Here is a 19071-nt window from a genome sequence, read left to right on the forward strand (position 1 = left end):
ATGTCTACGGAGGAAGGAAAATGAGGAAAATGAGAGTTTTGTAATCACTTTCTCTGTCTCTTCAGGAAGGCTTAAAGAGGGCACAGACAAGACAGTGAGGAAGGGACATGATATTTCATCAAAAAAAACAAAAACAAACATTCAGCCTGTTTTATATACAGCTCGAGATTAAGTTATTTTTCAAGATAAAAAGCCACATATTTCCTAGTTACAGCGTCTCATTTTTTGAGTATTTGTATTATGTGATGTAAACTGAAGTTTCTTGAGTGGTTGTTTGGACAGAACAAACAATTTGATAGCATCACCTCGGGCTCCAGGAAACTGTGATTAGCATTTTTCACAATTTCCTAGCTTAAAGGAGAAATCAAATAATCAGGGCGATTAAAGCAATAATGACAATAATTGTTAGTTGCGACCCTAATTGGATACCAAAATTGCTACCAATCTGTGGGCCAATTGACACAGCAGACAACTAATGACATATAGGCTGGACTGGCATCTGAATACAAACGAGTACTTAATCATCCTTTTGTGCGACAATTAACAACACAAACTGATTTTTCCAAAACAAGTTAATGGGAGGAGGAGCTAAAAATAGTTTAAAAAGATTCCTGCTGCCTCTCACAGTCGGAGACCTACCGCATTCAGTCGCATTCACCGTTTGCACTCAACAAGGCCCAGAGAGAATGTGGAAGTATGACATAAGTCCCCTGGGATGTCTTCAGTCAGACATGGTGGTGTGAGTTTCTTTAAGCCACCATCAGTCAGGATGGATGTTTACGCTCAGAACAAATAAAAATCCAACCTGGCATGGCAGGCGGCGGTCCAGGCTCCTACTCGCTAACTTAGACAGAGAACCTTTATTATTTCAGCATTGGTGCAATGTTTATCTGGCATGACCTCTCTCTTACCCTCTTCCCCGTCTACCCCCGGCAGAAAATACCCCTTGACAAACAGCCTTTCTGTGAGTGCCCTCTTTCCCACATTACTCCTGCAGTTTGTCCCCTGACACACAGGCCTTAAGAGACTAACAGCTCTTCATTCACTGTGGGGGGAAACAATAAACCCTGACAGTCCTCCTTCACCTCAATCAAATCCGCAGCTTCTACAAAAGCGCAGTCCTAACCCATGACTCCCCACAGACACAGAACATACTGGCCTTTTATTTTAGTCCACTGCATTTCTGAGCAATGCTGCTTAGATGTGGCGATAAGTGATCCATCCCGATGAACACCCACAGAGCACTATGAAGAGCTTTGCCCATATGGTGCACGTACAGCCTGGCCAAAATAGCCCTTAAATGGGAGAATAATCATTCCCTGCTGTGGTGAAAAAGGAGAAATAGCAATTTTCACCTCCCAACCGACGACCTACAACCGCAGAATGCAGGATTTGAAATGCATACCTGGCAAGTGGAGTTGGCAAGCACCATCTTAATTGGCAAATGACAAGTGAAGACTTCCAGTTCTTAAAATGTATAAACGGTAGACAACAAGAGGGTGCGCAGTCCACCATTATGTCCTACAGAGTGCGGAAGGGGGAGGAAAGGGCTACTGGTTAAAATTAGATGGCAAGTTTAGAAATAAATAGAATTGGACGGTGCCCATTTAAAGGTGCATTACACCACATCTTCGTGGGCAACCAGCTCCCTCGTGCGCTCATGGGGGCTTGTCAACATCATAACAAGGAAAACAAAGAGTCTGACCTCCTTTGGGTGTCTGGGGTGCTTTATCGCATATATCACACACTCTCCGCTTTCAGACAAACACTGTGTTGTCAGGTCTAATTTAAAGTCGACCTTTAACTCTCACGGTGTAACCCTAGCTAGAACTTGCAAAAAGCTGGAACTTCAGGGTCTCACGGGTTCATCAAAGCAGCAGCAAATAAGCACCGATAACACAGAAGGTGAATTATGAGAAGCTCAGACGCAGGTTGTCAAAAGTTATAGTTGAAGCCAACCTTGCATTCTGCAGCTCTGGTAATTTTTAATCACAGCTGCAGCATACCGAGACTCGAAGAGAAGGACTTAAGTGCCAACTCTGAGATCCAAGACACACGTTTCCTGTCTGGACCACCTGGAAGAGAGCGCTGGTAATCGCATTGAGGTAACATTTATCTGAAATAAAGTTGAGACGTTATTGTCTGAGAGGTCAAGTGAGGTCAAATAAGCAGAAGATGGAACTTCCCACTGATAATTGATTGATTTTGCTCCATTCTTCTTCAACAGCTGGTGGGGAAAGTCATTGACCTATGAACAGCATGCATTTAAATCCTCACTAGGGTGCTCATTAGAAAAAAACAATTGGGTTTGTTGGGGCCAAGTAGGGGTACTATGGGGGGGGGGGGGGGACTGGGATGCAGGGCAAGAAGAAATGGCAGATGATTCAGTTGCAGCATGGAAGTGAGTTTTTTCTCACAAGTTAATGCTAAAGAGGGAAAAAGGAAAGAGACAAAATATATACACACCAGCAAGCAGCTGATCAAAGTTCACTCAACTGAAAGTGTTTTCTTCCAAAGACAAACATCTCTTATCTTACTGAAACTCCCGTCCCCCTCCAGCGTTTCTATGCTCGGGGATTGTGAAATGATATAAAACAAATGTACCTAAAATCATCTCAATGCAATGTCTGCAGGCAATGCACGTCAAATGCGGAGGAGCAGAGAAATTTGCTGCAGTGTTTCACAGGAATACATGACTCCAGAGGGGATACTTAGCTCAATACATGGGAGTAACACACACACACACATGCAGATGTTGAGTAACGTCAACACGCCTTAGTTTAATGTATTTTGCTGAAATTGAGCAACGTTAATCTGATCAATTGAATCACTTTTTTTTAAACGACAGCTCAAGGCGAGGTAACAACGCGTTTTTAAAAATCCTGTGTTTATCATCATCATCCTGTCTTAGAAACACAACACTAATATCGGCAGAATAACCACTGAAGATAAATCTTTATGACATGTAATTTGTTAGCTAAATGTTGTTAGTCACGATTTGGTGAAGTTGTCAAAAAGCAGTTCACGTACCGAAGTCGCCAACTTATTTTCCCTCCAACGACCCTTGTCAGAAGTAAAACTTTTCTCGGTAGTTTCTTGGTGAGTATCTCAATGTGTTAACTCCGCTTAGTTTCTTCTTTTCACATGTTAAAAGTCGCCCGGACACGGTCACACACATCCCAGTGCAGGTCACCAGCTCGTACTGAGTCAAATCAGCAAACACTGCTGCATCTTTGAAGAGCGGCGAAGAGCTAGCTATGCTGCGTTCACTAACTTTTGGAAAAATAGGAACTGCAGGGTCGGTGCAGGTGAGCTCCCCAACAAGGGCGGTTGCAGTGCGATAGAGACAGATAAAGTCCCTTGCAACTAAAGACGATCAAATTATGTATTATGTATTTCATTAAGATATTATAATTTAGCAGATTACGTAAATAAGGAATATTTGTCATATTACATTTTGTAGATTGGATTTAGTGTTGTATACAGCTGTCTCGCCCCGACAAATGCCCTCCATTAGGTACTAAAGTAACGAAATAAAATACAACCATCGTTATTAATTTTTTTTAAAGAAGCCTGTTTAAATAAGAACATGAAAAGTATTAATGAACGTCCCACGCGTCTGAAGTTTCTCAAATTTACGATGATCCCTGAAAGTAACAATCGACCGCCTGCTTTTGATGTGGCTATTGACAGTTTTCTCTACATCTTAACATCTGGCCTTCAGTGATGAAAAGCTAATAAATACCTTTACTCAAATAGGCTACTGTATTTTAGTACAACTCAGAAGTACTTTAACTTTACTTGAGTATTTCCATTTAATGATACTTTATAAGTTCTGATCTACCACATTTCAGAAAGAAATTCTGTACTTTTTTACTCCAATGTATTTATTTGACAACCATTCAGTCACTTTTTGGATAAAAATAAATAAACAAACAAAGGACTATGATGAGCTAATAAAATTCAATACTTAATTACAACTATTTTGGCTTGTGACGCCTTAAAACCAATGTGTAGTTGTGGCCTCTTGTCCTTGTTTCTGATGTCCTTTCTTAGGTGGTTTCATTTAAATAGCTAGGCTGGAAGTAAAATAAATGATTTACAAAAAAACTAAGATTATAGAAAAATACTGTTTACATATTAGTACATCAGTATTAACAATCTAATCATGTCAACTACAATAATATATCAATTACAGGGACCATTTTATAGAAGAATTTATCATTTTTCTTTGGACTCTAAATATATATTACTGCTTATACTTCTGCACTTTTACTTAAATAGGATTTGAGATGAAAAGCTTTTACTTTTAATAGTGTATTTTAACATTGTTGTAATGGTACTTTTACCTAAGTAAAAGATCAGAATACTTCTTCAGAAATGGTTAAGATAAAAGAAATATGAACACTGGTTCCAAATTTTGGTCTTTCTACAAATCTTCACTTTAACACAAGGAATATGTGCTATTTTGCCAATGACGGGCTTGTGAACAGAAAAAAAACTAATTGTAACCCTGCCAATTACATTTATGGGGGTCAGGTCAGTAGAAAGGGTGGCTCACAAAAGATGGCTTCACTGAATCAATCGAGTGGGTGCTAATTTATGTGAGGCTGATAAAATAGAAAAGGACACTTTCGCTTTGCACGTCCCCCCTCTCTGCTTTCCTCCTGGAGATGATCTCAGGCTTCCCATACAGCCTGTGAAGAAAACAGTATGTTAGACCTCAGTGAAAGTGTTAACTAAATGTGAAAATACAGCTCTCTTTGTCATCTGTAGACAACAGGTGTTTGATAAACTGATCTCGCTCCATCACAATGTGCAGCTTTATTGCCTTGAATTTTACAAAGCAAGACGTATGCTAATGATTCTGAATAAAACAAAGATTTTAGAATTTAAAAAGTGAGCATGTAACCTGCATTTACTGAACTGACTGCACAACGTGACTGAGTTGAACATCTAACAAACTAATGCTGCCACCTGTTGGTGATAAAGCGTAATGTCTCTGTCTTGATGTGGTGGGAACACTGTTGTTGTGTATGCATGATGCATGAATCTTACCGAGATGCTTCCCTTGAAAATAGTAAATCCAGAGGGATGACAATTTAATGGCATTTATCTGATCAATATCTTAAAAATACCAGCACCCATATCTTCAAACATCAGTCGGACAGTAATAGTCTATTCCTTATTTCAAGGTGAAACTTTAAATCAGGCATAATATGTGCTATGTTGTTAAAAAAAATAATACAAAATTACAGTTGACATACTCACTAGGTGGCTGTAGTTAAAGAGGGGTTTAAACATGTGCTGTCTAGAACAAACCATCTCTGAAACCCTTATTGCTGTTGCGTCCTGGAGAAATCACCTCAATACCACCAGATGTCACTGTAACTGAGGTGTAACTTAAACCTGCTGCACATCTGGTTTAGCAGGGGTTAAAGGTTGTAGAGTTTAGTATGTGGCCATATTTCATCAGCTCAGGTTACCATATACTTTTCCAAAAGTTTAAATGTTTTACTATGTATGATTTTATGAAGGCAACATCATACTAAGTGTCATAGGTGTCATAATTCATTGATGACAGCAGAAAGAGGGTTACTGATTATCTGGCAGATAGAAGAGGTCAATACATACTGGAGGACCTGTATATTAATAAAATCCATAATACAGACATGCTATGAATTTGTATGTAATGTAGGCAGGTTGGCCATTTAAGAACTCTTCAGCCACCTCTTCTTCAGCTACCTCAATGGTACCAATATAGTGATTTGATATAGTGACATGTTTTGCCAGTAGATTTTTTGAATTCACTGTTTTAATAGTGTTGTCATACCAGCTGTTAACATATAGTGGGAGAGTTTGAAAAAAATCACTTTCAAAGCTCTTAATGATCAGGCTCCATCATATCTTAAAGAGCTTATAGTACCTTATGTACCTACCAGAACACTGCGCTCCCAGCATGCAGGCTTACTTGTGGTTCCTAGTATCTCTAAAAGCAGAATGGGAGGCAGAGCCTTCAGTTATCAGGCTCCTCTCCTATGGAACCATCTCCCATATTCGGTCTGGGGGGCAGACACCCTCTCTATGTTTAAGAGTAGGCTTAAAACTTTCCTTTTTGATAAAGCTTATAGTTTGGGCCGGCCAGGCGTGTCCTGGACCAGCTCCTAGTTTATGCTGCTATAGGCTTAGACTGCCGGGGGACTCCCACTCCCATGATGCACTGAGCTCCTCTCTCTCTCTCTCTCTCTATCCATCCATATATATCCATTAACATTCATGTACCACTAATGCATTCAATAACCTAAACTTCTTCCCTGGAGTTGTCTGTGCTTTCTCGTCTCACAGGTAATCTGGGCCTGTAGACGTCCAGATGACAGATTCTAGTCCCGTACCTACTAGCTTCAATGTTGATTTTCAATGTGCTTCTCTCTCCTATCCTTCCTCTCTCTCCTCTCTACCCCAACCGGTCGAGGCAGATGGCCGCCCACTTTGAGCCTGGTTCTGCCTTAGGTTTCTGTTAAAAGGGAGTTTTTTCTTGCCATTGTCACTAAGTGCTTGCTCGTGTGGGAATGTTGGGTCTCTTTAAAATTAAACCTGAAGAGTACGGTTTAGACCTGCTCTATGTGTAAAGAGCCTTGAGATGACTTTGTTGTGATTTGGCACTATACAAATAAAGACTAATTGAGATTGATTGACCTTGAAGGTAAAACAACAATAACCTGTAGTTATAAGGCCGGTGAGAAAGCTCTGATAATACAAGTGTTAAAGTGAAGAGCGCTGGCTTCTAAGGGAGACTGCTAGAAAATAGAGAAACTCAGTGAGGTAGTTGTTGCTTATCTTGTACATCTCTGGTGTGTTTGTTGCCACAGTCTTTGCATGTTAAGCAGAATGGTGAGAGTGGTTTTTAATTTCTCTTAACACATTCTATTCAAAGTATACATCAGTTTGGTTTTAGAGAAGAGTACAGTTCTGTTACTGCTGCCACACTTGTTTTAAATGGCATTATTTTTGTTTTGGATAAAATGAAACTGCAAAGAAAATTAAATGTCAGATAATATATTTGGCTTGATAAGGCTGTAGACTGTACGGAGACTGAGAGAATGTTTTACAATATTAATGTGTAATTTACACTGACAGTAAAACCTTACTTTTGGTGATTGAGAGGAAGTCAAAAGGAGACTGCTAGAAAGTAAAGACACTCAGGGAGATAGCTGTTGATTATCTTGTACATCTCTGACGTGTATGTTACCACAGTCCTTGCATGTTAAGCAGAATAGGGACAGTGGTTTGTCTTTCTCACACCAGATATGTGAAAATAGCTGTTAACAGAACAGGTAACTTGAACAAAGGTTTAAAGATCAGTTCCTACACGAGTGGTATAGCAAGCCCTAAAATATGTCTGTGTGTGATCTTCATGTAGAATTAACATGACGAAACTGTAACCCTCAGTTTATCAGAGGCAAGATAAACATTGGGTTTTATTTATTCATAAAGTCCTTACTGGCTTTTTACTTCCTTATATTAAGGTGGGGTCTTATCGTACATGCTCAAGTGACTAGATAACGTTATAGGCGCCAGCTGTCTTTACTGAACTTGTAAAATCTAGTTTCTCACACTGTGCACCAGCGACCTGGAATAATCTGCAGAACATTCTAAAGCTAAACTCATTTTTAACCGTAGGGAAATTTTACATTTCAATTTCATGTTTTTATCTCCAACTGCTCGTGTTTTTAGCTTACTCACTTTGTTTGAATTGCTTAAGGTTTTAATGTTAGTATTTCATTCATTTGGTTTTATTATCATCCTTATCTAAGTACGTTTTCTTTTTCTTGTGCCTGTAATGTGTTGTGCTTTTTGCTTTGCTATATTGTTAATGAGGTTTCTACCTTTATATATCTAAATAGTTTGAACTGAAATTAAATGTTAAAGTGTTGAATTGAGAAAATTGTATTACAGAATCAATACAATAGCACATGAACAGAAATTTCAGTTGAAGGAACAGAATCCTGTGGAGGGTTAATTGTCTTATATCTGCAGGTATCAGTATACTAGCAGCAAAAACACAGTTTGTCTGGAGAGTTCACCATAATGCAAGACAAAAGTGCATAAGGTTAAAAGTTGAGTAGTTTGAAGTCAATAAAATCTAGACATAAACAAGCTGACCTCGGTTGCTCGACAAAAAAGACATTCCCAAGAGCATTTTGAGCTAATATTTTTTTATTTAGGATAAACATAATGATTCTTCTAAAGTGACAGGATCCTATATCAAATTATATGTACAAAGATTTGTTACATTTAACTGTTATTCCAACAAGTTACTCAACAGCAAAACTGCTTTATAATAAGGTATGAATGAACAGTATTTAATGTATCTATTATGCTTGTTATAAACACACATGGGAAATCACTGAAAAAATAACCTTCTCAAATAAAATATGACTTTCTCAAAACACAAAGATTATGTACAACATTGTGCATGTGTGTGTAATCTAATACATCCAAATAGTAACAATGTAACAATGGTGCATACAACCTGATGAAAAGGAATGTGAAGAAGTTGCCATGGTAGAAGTAAAGTAAGTTGAAGAGATTGCCATGTTATGTCACATATCTGCAGTGTTTCCCAGAGTTCAGTTTTAAGAATAATTGAAATTTGAAGTCTTAATGCAGCATGGACCTAGTGTCAATTTACATCTAAACTGACTTTATTTGAAAAAGACCTCTTCTCTAAGAACTATCAAATTATTTAATGGAAACAAGTACAATAAAATAGAAAATGCTTATGAGCTTAAACTGACCCAAAGGGAACATTGTGGATGAAATCCAGCAGTATTCTACCTCCACACTAAGTGAAATTAGTTCCTTATAAACCTGAGTACAAACTGCACACGCCACTATATTTAAAACAAGATAAAAATCATAAAATCACATTTAAGCTTTAAAGACCCTTAAAACTGTTATAAACAAAATGGAAACAGATCAGCTCCAGCTTTCAAACTAAGTGAAAATACATTGTTTCCTCTCTCATCAATCTGAGTTCGTTCTGTTAACGGCACAGCTCTGGCAAATGGTTCACTGCCCTGGACAGGGGTCAAAGGTGATGGGCTGCGGGGTCAGATGGGTTTGGTGGTACTGTTGTAGACCAGATGGTCTCTGTCCTCTAGTGTGTTGACCGGGACATTGCTGACAGGCACACGGTGGTGTTGTGAAGACTTATTCCTTCCCTTCATGAAGCAGTACACCAGGATGCCCAGAAGGATGAGGATAGCAAGACCCAGAAGAAAAGCAATTGCTATGATACCTGTTAAATAAATGAAAAGGAACTTAAAAAAGTTAACTTGGGGTCTGGTCACTGCACGAAAAAGGCTGTAAAGCTGAGAAAGCAGATCATAAAATCAGATCCTGCTCACAGCAAGTCAATGAACTGGAAAACTGTGCCTCCTCAATCACATTACTGAACTGCGAGGACTCACTGCAAGTAAAAGCTGATGTAGCATATATTTTTATTGAACATTTATGGGTGTAGACTGAAAAAAATAAGGGTTATATACCTGTCTGGCTATCAGACACAATTGGCTCCGCATTTCTTGCAAACACATCCGTTTCTGAAATAAAGACAAAGACATGATATTGTTTTAGAGATTTTCTGTGGTTTACAATTTATTTGATCCACTGTTATTATAAAAAATATTAAATATATAGCAGCTTCAATCATTCATTTCTCATTACATTTGTATATTTTTAGCCATAAATCTCAATTTATCTCAACTTTTTTTTTTGTCTGAACTGTCAACTGTTCCCCCGGGGCAACAGCAGTTGAAAAAAATTTGAGGAAAACAGCCTGAGGAGGTGGAGAATGCTGGCACCTCTCCGGTCTGGCAAACAGACTGATTGGAAAATGAGAGTGAAGAACATGATAACATCTTCACTATCCTGTAGAGGCATCTCACCACCATGTCTGTGTGAGAGAAGTCTGGGATGTGTGGTATGCTGTTGTTTCATAAGAGGTATAACTTAGTGGTACAAATAAGATGTTAATTTAAGAGGACGCGATGCAAAAAGAGGCAAATGTCTGCAAAATGATCACTGAATGTCAGTAGAAACACACCTGTTACACCTCGGCAAACTTTCATACAGGCCTCCCTAGTCTCAAATCTGTTCTCGTTTCCCTGGCAACCACCATAGTTGAAGCGGAGACAGTCCTCTTTGATGGGGTTGTAGTACCACTTAGAGAAACTGTCCCTGCAGTTTCCAGTGTCTGGAAGCTCTGTGCAACGCACTGTGAACAACAATAAATGAACAGGTAGGGTTAGATTGTAGGTAGTAGTGTATTAACAGATGACCAGAGGATGGTACAATTATAACAAATTGTAAGTGACAGTTATCATTGTGCCCAAAGATTTGGAAAGCTCAAATCTACACAACAAAAAGACAAAAATTTCAAATCACCCTTCTGTTCTTCCACTGGAATCTGTAGCAGAATCCGAAACTTGTTGTCCACTGAAAGACACAAAGCATAATTCAAATTAGCACGTCCTTCAAGGGAACATTTTATCATTACCATCTCATTGCTGCATGTTTAATTAAATGAGCCTTTATGAAAATTAAGCCTAGTTTGCATAGTCACTGCTTACAGTCCTCGCATTTCTGCTCATCTGATCCATCGCTACATTGTGGTTTTGTGTCACATTCCAGGCCTGGATCCAAACAGCAACCATTCATACAGGTGAACTGCTGTGCGGTACACGGAGCACCACATTTTTCTGCTGCACACAAACACAGAGGAAAATGTCACTTTTATTACACCACAGATGTTGCATTAACAAGGCGGAGTTTGTTTTCAAAGAGAAGGAAAATAATACCATCAGTTTCATCATTTACACTTCGACTTGTTCAAAAAAGATGTTATGATTGAAACAAATTAATCGTTTAATGGAGCAGAAGAAACTGTGTCAAAAGGTCAAATATACAGTAGTCTATCAATAGTTAGCAGTATTTACATACCTGGTGCTGGAACTGGCAAACCTCTACCCGTACCCCTTTTTTCTGAAAGAAAAAACAACAAAATATGATTATTATTCAATAATTTGTTAAAAATAACCAGGTTAAATTGATTACCAGGCAACCAGTGGGGACATTCAGCATGACAATGGTCCAGCTAAGAAGTAGTCAAGAATATAAAACCTTATAAAGCCAAACTATGCTGTTTTTGTACAAATTAAACACACAGGATATAATGTGTATTAATGATTTTAGAGGTGCTGGTTGCAGTCTTTTGTTATCTAGAGACATCTTAGCTATGCTAAAGTAAACTCTACACCATCCTGGATGTCTCCAAGCAAGAAAGTGAGTAGTGCATTTCACAAAATGTCAAACTATTCCTTTAACTCATGGTCATTTCTAACAATGTAATTCCATCTATTTCAGCTATTGTTGGACTGGCCACTTTCAGGTTCGCTCTAACATTTGTGTTAACAATATAAAAGCTAACATGAGCATGATTTGAACATTCCTGACTTGTGGAATGCCCCTAAAATACATAGTACGGAAGACAGCAATATATTCTGTAACCCCACTGACATAAATGGACAAAGCCACACATACTGTAGCCACTCACCAATTTTCACTAAGACCGTCTCCTTTTTCAACCAAATAAACATATACAAACTGCATAATCTAAGGTGCTGTATTTGGAAGTACTGTATAACCTTTTTATTCCTGCTCTTTTCTCTTTACTTTATTGAATTATTAATTGCTTTAAGATGTTTATTAACCACACCTATCATCATAGATAATGTCAGCCCATTGGTGTGCACAATGTATAAATATAGGTGTGTTTTCCATTTTTAAAAACACTCCTGACCTGACAAAGCAGGCAAGGAGGAACAAAATCTTGGCCAGATCAAATTTTGTGGCTTGGAGTTAGTGCATGGGTGTTACCTTTTTTCATTGAAAGGTGTTATAATCAATAAAAAGGTCACATTTTCAAAATATACATATATTCATGCTGAAAAAAACACCATAGAAAAGTGAAGTATAAAAGCCATACCTGTGCCATAGCAGGCGTTGGTGCACTCATCCTTGGTGAGATAGTTGTTGAGATTTTCCCTGCAGCCGCCAAATGTGAACTGCTCACATTGTTCTGAGGCAGCATTGTAATGCCAGCGAGGGAAACTACCGCGACACGGCCCAGCCTTCTTTGGAGCCATACAATGATCTGTTGGAACACAGAACTGAGCGTTATGTTTGAGCCGCAATTAACAATAGTTGCTTTGCTTATACTTCCTGAAGATCTGCAAATCCTCATTTCATATTTCTAGGTTGCAACCATAACTTTACCAGTAGAGAGCAATGGAGGACATTAAAATGCTATTTCTTTGGGACGTCATTTCTTCTTACACACACACCCTGGAGACTTATCCTTATTTAAACCATAACAACCAAGCCAAATTTAACCATGACTTAACCAAGTCTTCACACTAAAAGTAATAATTTACATTAAAGGGACTTGCTTTTTGTCGACATAAAGGAGGCGAATCACCACAACATGAGGAATACCTCACACACACACACACACACACACACACACACACACACACACACACACACACACACACACACACACACACACACACACACACACACACACACACACACACACACACACACACACACACACACACACACACACACACACACACACACACACACACACACACACACACACACACACACACACACACACACACAGCTTCCTCCATTGTGCACATTTTTTTTTAAAGTTTGAGAGTTAATGATTTGATGAGTTTGTGGTGCAACAAATACTGTTCAGTGAAATGACGAATAGTACATTCCTACCAAAGCTTACTGAAGGCAAAATCTAGCTTTAAATGATCAAAGTTGTCTTATGTACTGAGCACACTTCTTTTGAAGTAATCACTCCAAATACTAGGAAATACAGATTCAATGTGCATCAGATAACTTCATTAGAAACTTAATATAACACTTGCTTTAAATCCACAAACCAGTTTGACTAACCATTAATAAGTTCTGTCTCATATCTGACACCAGTTCTGTTGGGATTGTCTTTTGTAGTTTGTCCTCACTTCCTATTTTCAGTGTCTGTCCCATAATAAGCAGACATGCAATTACACAGCAAGATGTCATGTAAACTGAAGCACAACTGAGAAGTCTGTTTCCATAAAGGGTGCAGTTAGAGAAGTTGATATAGGTTGTCTGCTTGCGGTTGATGATACATGACATAAAGAACACCATTGTCCACAAGAAAAATTTAGAGATAGAGAATAGAGAATAAAGATTACTTTACAAAGAATTGCCCTGACTATGATTATCTAAAGGGACTGAAAGCTACACTGTGATTACCAAGTGCTTATTATCACTGATTGGCATTCATGATCAAGTTGGATTGTTATTCAATTCATTCTTGTGTTGCAAATCTGCAGCACTGAGACGCAGAGTCACTGCCGAGCCCATGCATACTTGACTGAGGCACTGAAACACTATTCAGGACACAGTGTTAATGGGTAACTCAACCACTGAATGGTTAAAAGTATTTTCTTTGTCCTTCAGTCTACAAATCTACCAACAACATACAAACACAACCACAAGCAAAAGAAAGTAGTATTAAAAGGATATCACTTTAAGACATTTAATCATGTTTAATAAATACTGAGGAAGATCCTGATTGTGACTGGAGTCTTCTTGTTTGTGTAACCTTGACAGAAACCAGACCGACAGGTTTTGTTGAGTCGGGGGTGGAGAGAGTGGGAGCGAGGGAGCAATAAAAACCACACCAACAAGACCTGACGCTTCCGTTTTCTTAGGAAACTCCGAACATAAAAGGTGGAGTGCCAAGAGACCTCCTTCACCAAAACCGAAGATGTGTTTCAAGGGAGGCGACCCGGATACTTGACATGACACCAGGGATAACAATCCAAATAGTTCTCTATTTCAGTTTTTTTTTTTTTTTTTAATAACAAACCCTTTTCTCCCTCACAAAAGCTGTGCCTGGTTTAATCTTTTCTCACGAGCTTTTATCTGCATATCTTCATTCTGTGTCGTCATTCAGTCAAAAGGAATTAGGCGGACAAGTTGTGACAAGTTTGATCACACAACCTGGATAGAAATGCCAAACGATGACAGAGAAACTAATTAGTTCCTCAGAAACTTTCTAAACTGATGTAAGACATTAAGACATGAACAAACATAACCTGCTAAGAAATGACAAGATTCCAGTTTGAGTTTTTCATGGGCAAAGCAAAAATAATAGATCAATAATGTGAATAATAGGGAAAGATTTAGAGTCCATAAATTTTTTTAAGGACCGACAGTCCTCACACAAGAGCAATCTTAACTATGCACCAACATAAAACCTAAAGCAGGTCATGGTGAATAAGACAAAAGAAATGTCAACAAATACCAAATACAACAGACATGTGAGTCACGTTTGGCTGAAACTCGACCATAATCTACAGCGGCTAACTATCAAAACGTATTAATTGATATTATAAAAGATTTAATTTAGTGTGATATTAAAGTTATCAAATTTTCAGTGTTGTATGCATTCAAATACCAGCAGCACAGAACTGATGTTCTGCGTACATTAATATGTTCAGATCATGTTGAGGTGTTAAGTCAGTACTCTAATGTGATTTTTGGTGAGATTCTCAATTTTCACTATAGGACACAGTCTAGATACTCACGCTCTGACTGCTCGGGGGTTAGGACGAGGACGCTAATCTTGGTTGAGTCTATTTGGCCGATGGTGTCTGTGACAGTCAACTGGAATTTGTACATCCCAGATGTCAGATTGGACACGATAATCTGGTCAGCAAAAGTGGTTTTCTACAAGGCAAAGAAAGACAAACTTTTCATATTATCTGCAAATATGACTCTCTGTGCAAAAAGGTCAATCAAGTCACATGCACAGATAAATAACGTTATAGTGGACATTTAAAAAGATCCACAGATACCGGATCACAAATAATAACAAATTCTGCACAAATTTTGGAATTTTCCCAATATGGATGATGAATTGAAAGAACTGTAGCAAGAATAGGTTTGCATTACAATCCCTTTACTTACCTCAATGACAGCATATGGATATGCAGTGAGCAATTTCCACTTGTAGGATGCAATCCCGTTATCGTCTTTGCTCAGGATGCCATTCAGCGTCACACTGTCCTGAGGCTGGACAACCCGGTCCTGGCCTGCGTTGGCCACCGGTCGTTGGTCAGCTTCATCTAAAGTGACACCACAGGCTCAGTTCACATATAGCCACAGTACTTTTCAGCATAATCCAGTGACAATTACAGGTGCAGCACCTACAGAGGCCCAAATAATCTAAGATACAAACAGAAACCATAGACTACACCAGGGGCCATAATGGCTTTGACATGTGTGAACATGCTGAAGCTTTCTGCACTAAATCTGTGGCCTTGAATGTCCTGAGTAGAAACTGTGACAACAAGCCACTAAAAGACTGTGGAAGAATTCATGTAAAATGTTGAGAGAATATTGGATTAATCATTGTTAATGAGTAAATTACCCTAAAAAATGTAATTACGTGGTATGTGGCTTACATATATAGACAAATCTAGAGTGAAACTAGACTATAATTTCACTCTTCAGGAATGAAACAGGACATAAATCATATTCACTGTGAATTTTTCAGATAATTATACAGTTACACAGAAGCAGCACTGTAATAGAGATAAGGGGTCCCTCATGACAAACGGGGGGCCCAAACTGAGATGTGTGTGTGTTTGGGATCTTTAGAATAAAACAAAAAAACAAACAAAACTCAGATCTCCTGACATGCATATGAATATTTTAAAAAGTGTGGTGCTTATAATAGTTCTGATCTTACTTGTGGGGACATTCACTTCCAGGTAACTCTCATAAACCGATTCCAAGATGTAATTGGTGTATCCTTTTTTCCTTACAAATCTGCAGGCGTATTTCTTTTTGTACAGACAGTCGAACAGAAAGCAGGACTTGATCATGCCCTCCCCCCCCTCCCCTCCCTCCATTAAGGCGACATTGCAATTCGGCTGTTTGCAGCAGGCGACCACACAGTCCCTGTATCGGTCCAGCTTCGGGGACGAAATGAACGTCGCTCCGTCTTTCACAGACTCGTCGGTATCGAGCACAAAATCCTTGCCATGCTTAAAGTCGGCCAAACACTCCTCTCCAGTCTTCTGGCCAGTGCAGGAGTGTAGAGATACTAGAAGGATCAGGAGCGCTCCCAATAAATTCATCATAAGAATTTAATGTCCTGGAAAGATTTCCACACAAATTTAAAAACAAACAAAACTAAAACTGGTCACTTTAAAAAACAACGACGTCAGTGAAAAATAAAAATAATTCTTCCCGTTCAAAAAGTCTTCAATGAGTGTTTAGGCCGCAAAAGATCCAACACACTTTGCTCCTTCTCGCAAATCAACTCACAAGAGACTGACGTGACACTAGTTCCTGACTTTCTGATAAGCAATCACAAAAAAAGTTTCCCCGGGCTGATCCCTAACACAACTGAAACTCTCATCGGAGAATTACTCGTTTGATGTAGACACTATACTGAGCAACCGTTCAACCACATTACCCAGGTGACTCACCTGAGAGATACAGGAAGTGAAATTCCACTCCTGTGATGCCACTCCCTTTTTCTGGGGACTCTAAACAAAACAAGCACACAGCTTTGTGTGTGAATGTTATCACATGCAAATATGCACGAGACATGGTATAGTCTCATAGTGTGGCAAAATAAGGGTTTAACAGTGAGCAACACTTTAAAGAAAATTGATGTGAACTTTATCATAATTGTATAACCCCCCCCCCCCCCCCCCCCCCCCCTTACAATATTTTCCTCTTTCATTAAAACATCTTTTTTCTCATATTGGTTGTGTTTTACCTTGAGGAACTTTTGCAAAATCCTTCCATTTGTTGGCCCCTAAAATCTGGACAAGTTGAACCTTTGGTTTACAGGAACTGGACTGAAGGTTTATCAACGTCTGAAGTGAGCACTTCTCCTAATTTTGAAATAATACCAATGCGACTACAAGTACAGTAGCAGTAGTAATAAATAAAAATGACATAAAATTATTATTTCCTTCAAACAAGTCCTAAGGAAACTGTACCGATATGAATACAGAAATCATACAGCTAAGGTAGGACAGTGGGAAAACACACTAAAAACCAGATTTCTTGTTCAACTTGTTCAACTGTGTACAAACGAGCTTTCTAATTATATTTTAATAACACAGAACAATAACAATTAATTTTGTTTGAAAGTAGGCCATTTAAAAAATGTTTTTGATACTTATTATATACGACAAAGTTAATGTGATTTATCTTTTTTTTAAATGTTAAAATTGCATTTACCTTTTCCATACACCCATACTTCGTCACAAGTGGGTGAATTCAGATTCTCTTGTTCAGATGCTACCCAGCATGTTCAGCTTTAATCCAGTAGGTGGCAGTATTGTCCCACTTACAGCTGAAGAATATATTTAAAGTGGGGAGTTTGTAAAAGCATTTTAAAACTTGTTTAATGGCAAATTCTCTCACATATAATAAACTTATATGGCATTTAAAGTCACAAAACCCTCAATTCTCTTTCATAATAGTAGTGATACTGAGCCAAATACTGCAATGAGTCATCCAATTATAGTATGATGAGTCATAAAGCCATGCATGAACCACACAACAACTAAGACTGGTGAGAAGTAGGAAGTTGTCACTCAGATGTTGAAGATTAGATTCATTGATTTTGGGATTTACACTGAATCACAATTCCAGCAAAATTTAGCAAGATTATATTTGGCTGTTTCAAAAACTTTACACAAAGCGTGCAGCTACGTGACAACCACATCTTTCTACAGTGAATATAAAACAGTAATAGGTAGCATTCTGCCTTCCTCTCCTCCCACGCACAACAAGTCATCCGACCAGGTCTGAGGTGAGAAGGCCTAGCATACATCTCCGATCCACATCCCCTTTTTTAGACAACCTGGCGGTGCAGAACCAAGTAGCAAAAGATGAGATGAATGAATTTGTTTGCCTGGAAAGGTGAGCTGCTGGAGGCCACTCAATAATTCAGTGTTTGTAACAGACGGTGCATCAGTGGGTGAACACATGAAGCAGCTATGACTGATTGATAGTCCCTGCCAAAACAAAAAACTGAACCCCATTATTCATATTGTAATAGGATCCATGGAAACTCTGTGGCCTGTGGTCTCTGTTGTCTCAGCTGTAATAATTTGGCACTGGGAAATACCACTATGAATTTTTGACCTTCGAATTATCGGCTACTGTTGATATTTGACTTCGCAAACATTCGTACGTTTCAAGACTTTTATTTGACATTTGACTTCTAAACAGCCATAAATAGTGCTTTCCTATTCATCCATTATTTAAGGTAACTGAGGATGCCAATTTGACTTCAAGGCTTATTAAACGTACACCTGATAATGCCTGGTATAAAGGACGAGGCAGGTATCACACTAGAGGAACCCTGGCTCACCTGTCAGGGGGACCCAGCTATTGTTGGAAGTGTTTGTGAACACAAGAGCCCTTAGCATGGCAAACCCTTTAGACTTGGTGACCAGATAAATACTTTAGACACTCTTACAGAGTGAATAATAAATGTTAAAAAAATGTTGTGTTGGTATGTTGATGTTTCTGATCATGGGAATGTCTACAAATGAAAAGATCAGGGTTAAAAGGACAAAAAGAGGTCTGTGTTAAGATTTTACATTTTGTGATGTCAACAGTATCGTGTTGGCATAGTTTTTGTAATAATCCTGACTTGACTTTTGCCCTTTCACCCTTTCTCCAGTTTTTATTGCTGTAATTGACCTATGTACCCCTAACTGTTATAAGGAAGAGAGCAAACAGCAAGCACACACCCTTTAAGGTGCATGTGCACACACAAATGCACGCACAGGCGCACACGCACACAGAGGCGTATCTCATTACCATCCTCCTGATAGTGCAAGCAATGGGTGTTGCAAGAGGAGGAGGGAAGGAAAGCAAGACAGTGAGAGAGAGGGA

At 38.7% G+C, this 19071-nt stretch overlaps 2 protein-coding genes across 2 annotated transcripts in view; both read right to left on the reverse strand.

Annotated features, from left to right (window-relative positions):
* The window catches only part of LOC134001427 (pleckstrin homology domain-containing family G member 3), a 30889-nt gene extending 27678 nt beyond the window's left edge, over positions 1 to 3211 (reverse strand). Inside the window, exon 1 of the mRNA XM_062441045.1 lies at positions 3031 to 3211. The gene's annotated coding sequence lies outside the window, so the exon portion shown is untranslated. The remainder of the gene's footprint in view (positions 1 to 3030) is intronic.
* A 5071-nt stretch (positions 3212 to 8282) lies between these two features.
* Positions 8283 to 16617, reverse strand: spint1a (serine peptidase inhibitor, Kunitz type 1 a). Its single transcript, XM_062440364.1, has 10 exons — positions 15890 to 16617; positions 15106 to 15263; positions 14724 to 14865; positions 12050 to 12217; positions 11005 to 11046; positions 10635 to 10766; positions 10450 to 10500; positions 10109 to 10279; positions 9552 to 9605; positions 8283 to 9301 (listed from the first exon to the last, which is right to left on the reverse strand). The coding sequence occupies exons 1-10, from the start codon at positions 16281 to 16283 to the stop codon at positions 9114 to 9116; spliced, it is 1500 nt and encodes a 499-aa protein (XP_062296348.1). The 5' UTR covers positions 16284 to 16617; the 3' UTR covers positions 8283 to 9113.
* Positions 16618 to 19071: the final 2454 nt, after the last annotated feature.

This window comes from Scomber scombrus, chromosome 19 (assembly GCF_963691925.1).
Source record: "Scomber scombrus chromosome 19, fScoSco1.1, whole genome shotgun sequence".
NCBI lineage: Eukaryota > Metazoa > Chordata > Actinopteri > Scombriformes > Scombridae > Scomber > Scomber scombrus.

Excerpts from the sequence above, each read along its gene's own strand:
- spint1a (XM_062440364.1), bottom strand. The coding sequence starts at position 16,283 with ATGATGAATTTATTGGGAGCGCTCCTGATCCTTCTAGTATCTCTACAC. Across the intron at positions 10,280-10,449 it reads TCCAGTGGAAGAACAGAAGG|TGCGTTGCACAGAGCTTCCA; the intron begins GTGATTTGAAAT and ends TGTTGTTCACAG. Across the intron at positions 9,606-10,108 it reads AGTTTGCCGAGGTGTAACAG|AAACGGATGTGTTTGCAAGA; the intron begins GTGTGTTTCTAC and ends TCTTTATTTCAG.